Source organism: Dendrobates tinctorius, unplaced genomic scaffold (assembly GCF_039654945.1).
Source record: "Dendrobates tinctorius isolate UK_male_01 unplaced genomic scaffold, ASM3965494v1 ptg000016l, whole genome shotgun sequence".
Lineage (NCBI taxonomy): Eukaryota > Metazoa > Chordata > Amphibia > Anura > Dendrobatidae > Dendrobates > Dendrobates tinctorius.
The window spans coordinates 36,443,006-36,446,320 of NW_027361684.1; the positions used below are offsets into that span (position 1 = coordinate 36,443,006).

General features: G+C 47.9%; 1 protein-coding gene across 1 annotated transcript; it reads right to left on the reverse strand.

The window, feature by feature from the left end:
* Positions 1-2,460: 2,460 nt before the first annotated feature.
* Positions 2,461-2,864, reverse strand: LOC141078097 (histone H2A type 1-like). The gene has a single exon (XM_073564934.1). It carries the CDS (start codon positions 2,855-2,857, stop codon positions 2,465-2,467), a length of 393 nt encoding a protein of 130 aa, XP_073421035.1. The 5' UTR covers positions 2,858-2,864; the 3' UTR covers positions 2,461-2,464.
* Positions 2,865-3,315: the final 451 nt, after the last annotated feature.

Consider the following 3,315-nt stretch of genomic DNA (forward strand, 5'->3'; position numbering starts at 1 on the left):
ACAAGGTAAAAACACAACTTAGCTCCAAGCTCCGCTGCCAAACTCCACAGTGCAGAGGACACAAAAACAGGACTCCAAACTCCAGAAATAGCTGCTACAGCACTGACACCAGAGAGCTGCAATTGCATGGCTGGTCTCCATAGAATAACTCTATCACCCTCAGTCAGCTAATGCATCAGGTGAACATTTAAAGGATGGTGGGAGTGGTCACTACCCATATCAGTTGACCTAGCAACTCTGCAGTTGCAGCAAGCTGCCAAAAGGGAAACTGACATTAACCTTCACTGGCCTGGAAGGAAAAAGCTACATTAAATCATATCGGAACCAGAGCCGCCACGCATCCAAAAACGGATCTTGACAGTACCCCCCTTTCAAAGAGGGGCCTCTGGACTCTCAACACCCAACTGTGAGGACGCCTTGATCCACTAGGATGCACCTCCGCAACCACCTGATCCTCAGATTTATGGCAAACGCAGCCCAAAGGAGATGGCAATAACGTAGGCTCCGGAGGCACAACAAATCTCCAGAGAGCTGACCTGTGGAATACGTTGGGTACTTGCATTACTGGGGGTAACTCCAGCTGGGAAGTCCCCGGGCTGAGAATGGCCGACACCTGATACAGCCCAATCACCCTAGAACTCCAGGTCCCAGATGCGTACTTCCACCTGATGTTTTTGGCGGACATCCACACGTACTTATTCACACACAGGTCCAGACCTGAATGTTTATTTCCATGCATACTCATACATTTGCCAACAGATGGTAATTTCCCTGAGGGAGAGACAACAGATGTGTCCCCCTTGTGTCACCAAACTCATACCCTCACTACATTCAGGGGGAGCCACCACCCTTCCCTGATCCTTCCTCCTGGGAGGGCCCTGAGACACAGGGTTTACTTGTGGTGAGGGTTGAGTCCTGCCCCTATTCCCTGGTAGCACCTTATCCGCCTCCACCAGAGAAGAAGGGGTAGGTTTGATAAGGACGAAAGAGACAGTAGCTCCCAGGCAATAGTCTTTACAAGACTGGTCCCACCTAACTACTTCCCTGGACCGACACAATGACTGGGAAGGCCTAAGACAATGGGAGTTGGCATACCCTCCAAGACATAGCACGACAGGCACTCTTCGTAAAGAGTCCCTATATGCAGGTTAAAATTGTCTACAACTTCAATCAATCAATCAATCAAATTTATTATCGCCAAGTACATATTACATATATACAAGGAATTGTTTGTGGCAAAGAGGCAACATAATATATAACAACAGATACAACAAGTAACATCTAACAAGACAGATACAGTATATAGTCTACACATGACGATTTAATTGTTGAACAGAGAGTGGATAGAAGCTGTTCATATGGCGGTTGGTGCTGCATTTGGGGACTCTGAAGCGACGTCCTGAAGGGAGTAGTTGGAATGAGGAGTGTCCCGGGTGAGAGGGATCAGATGAAATTTTCAATGCGTGGGATCGAATACTCTTATCATAAAGATCCTGGATTTTAGGCAGGGGGGAACCTATAATTCTCTCTGCTGTTCTGAAAGTCCTTTGTAAGCGGAGTTTGTCATGCGCAGTGGCTCCCCCATACCAGACTATCAGAGAGGAACAAATGACAGATCTGATGACAGCATTAAAGAATAAGATCAGCAGATTCTTAGACAAACCATATCTTTTCAGCTGATGCAGGAAGAACATCCTCTGTTGTGCTTTTCTTATAACAGCATCCACGTTTTTTCCCCCATTTAAGATCATGAGAGATGATAACACCAAGGAATTTGGTCTCTGTGACCCTAAGAACCACTTCGTCATGGATGTAGATTGGAAGTATCTCATGTTGATCTTTCCTAAAATCCACAACCATCTCAGCAGTTTTTTTTAGTGTTGAGTACAATATTATTGGCTTTACACCAGTCACATATTCTTTTCACCTCACTCCGATACAAGTCTTCAGCATTTCCCCTGATGAGACCAATCAGTGTCATATCATCGGCAAATTTCAAGATTTTTACTGAGTCTGCTGAAGAGATGCAATCATTCATATAGAGAGAAAACAGTAACGGGGACAAAGCACACCCCTGAGGTGCCCCGATGTTTGTGACCAAGGTGTCCGAAGTGAATGGTCCAACTTTTACACTCTGTATCCTGGCTGTCAGGAAGTTATAAATCCACAAGCATAAGTTGAGAGGGACTCCAAGAGCTACCATTTTCTTATGAAGTAAATTCGGATCAATGGTATTGAACGCTGAGCTAAAGTCCATGAAAAGAATCCGGACATATGAGTGCAGTTCATCTGTATGATCCAAAAATGTACTTCAGTGCCAGATTGACAGTGTCGTTTGCCAAACGATTCTCCTTATAGGCAAACTGAAGCGGGTCCCATAGCTTCTGCGTGAATTTTATCAGGTAGGACATCATAATTCCCACAAACCCATAATTGTGTGGATGATATGGGGTCGTGGCAGCGCTCACTTGCTCTTGCTGGACTTGCTGCTCTCGGTCTTCTTGGGCAGCAGCACGGCCTGGATGTTGGGCAGGACGCCCCCCTGGGCGATGGTCACCCCACCCAGCAGCCTGTTCAGCTCCTCATCATTGCGCACGGCCAGCTGCAGGTGTCGGGGGATGATGCGGGTCTTCTTGTTGTCTCGGGCGGCATTACCGGCTAATTCCAGGATCTCAGCGGTGAGATACTCCAGCACAGCGGCCAGATAGACCGGAGCCCCGGCGCCCACCCTCTCAGCATAGTTACCCTTGCAAAGAAGCCTGTGCACACGACCAACCGGGAACTGCAGTCCTGCCCGGGATGAGCGGGTCTTGGCTTTAGCACGGACCTTCCCTCCTTGTTTGCCGCGTCCAGACATCACTGCGCTCACAGTTATTAGCAGATAGAGAATGCTCTATCTTGGGTCACACTCCCCTGGCTGAGAGGAACAGAGTCAATTGCCTGGATGGAAATGAGTCTCACCAGCGTCCTACTGATCAGACCGTGGTTCTGAATAAAGCAAGAATTCACCAGATTGACCCCAGCTCCACTATCCACCAACACCGGTATAGTCTCAGTTACCCCTCCAACCACCACTTCAGCCGTAATGATACACTGGGATGAAATGATGGAGAAAATGTACACACCCTGGTCGTCTCCCTCCATATAACCTGGGGAACGCGGCTTTTGTGATGGAGAACGTACTTTGGAGTGAGCTGGGCAGACATTGATGACATTATCTGTAAGATCACAGTAGAAACATGCTCCCATCCCACGGCGAACTTCAGGCAACCAATTTGAGAGGCAACTCCTCCCACCTGTATGGGTTTGTCCATC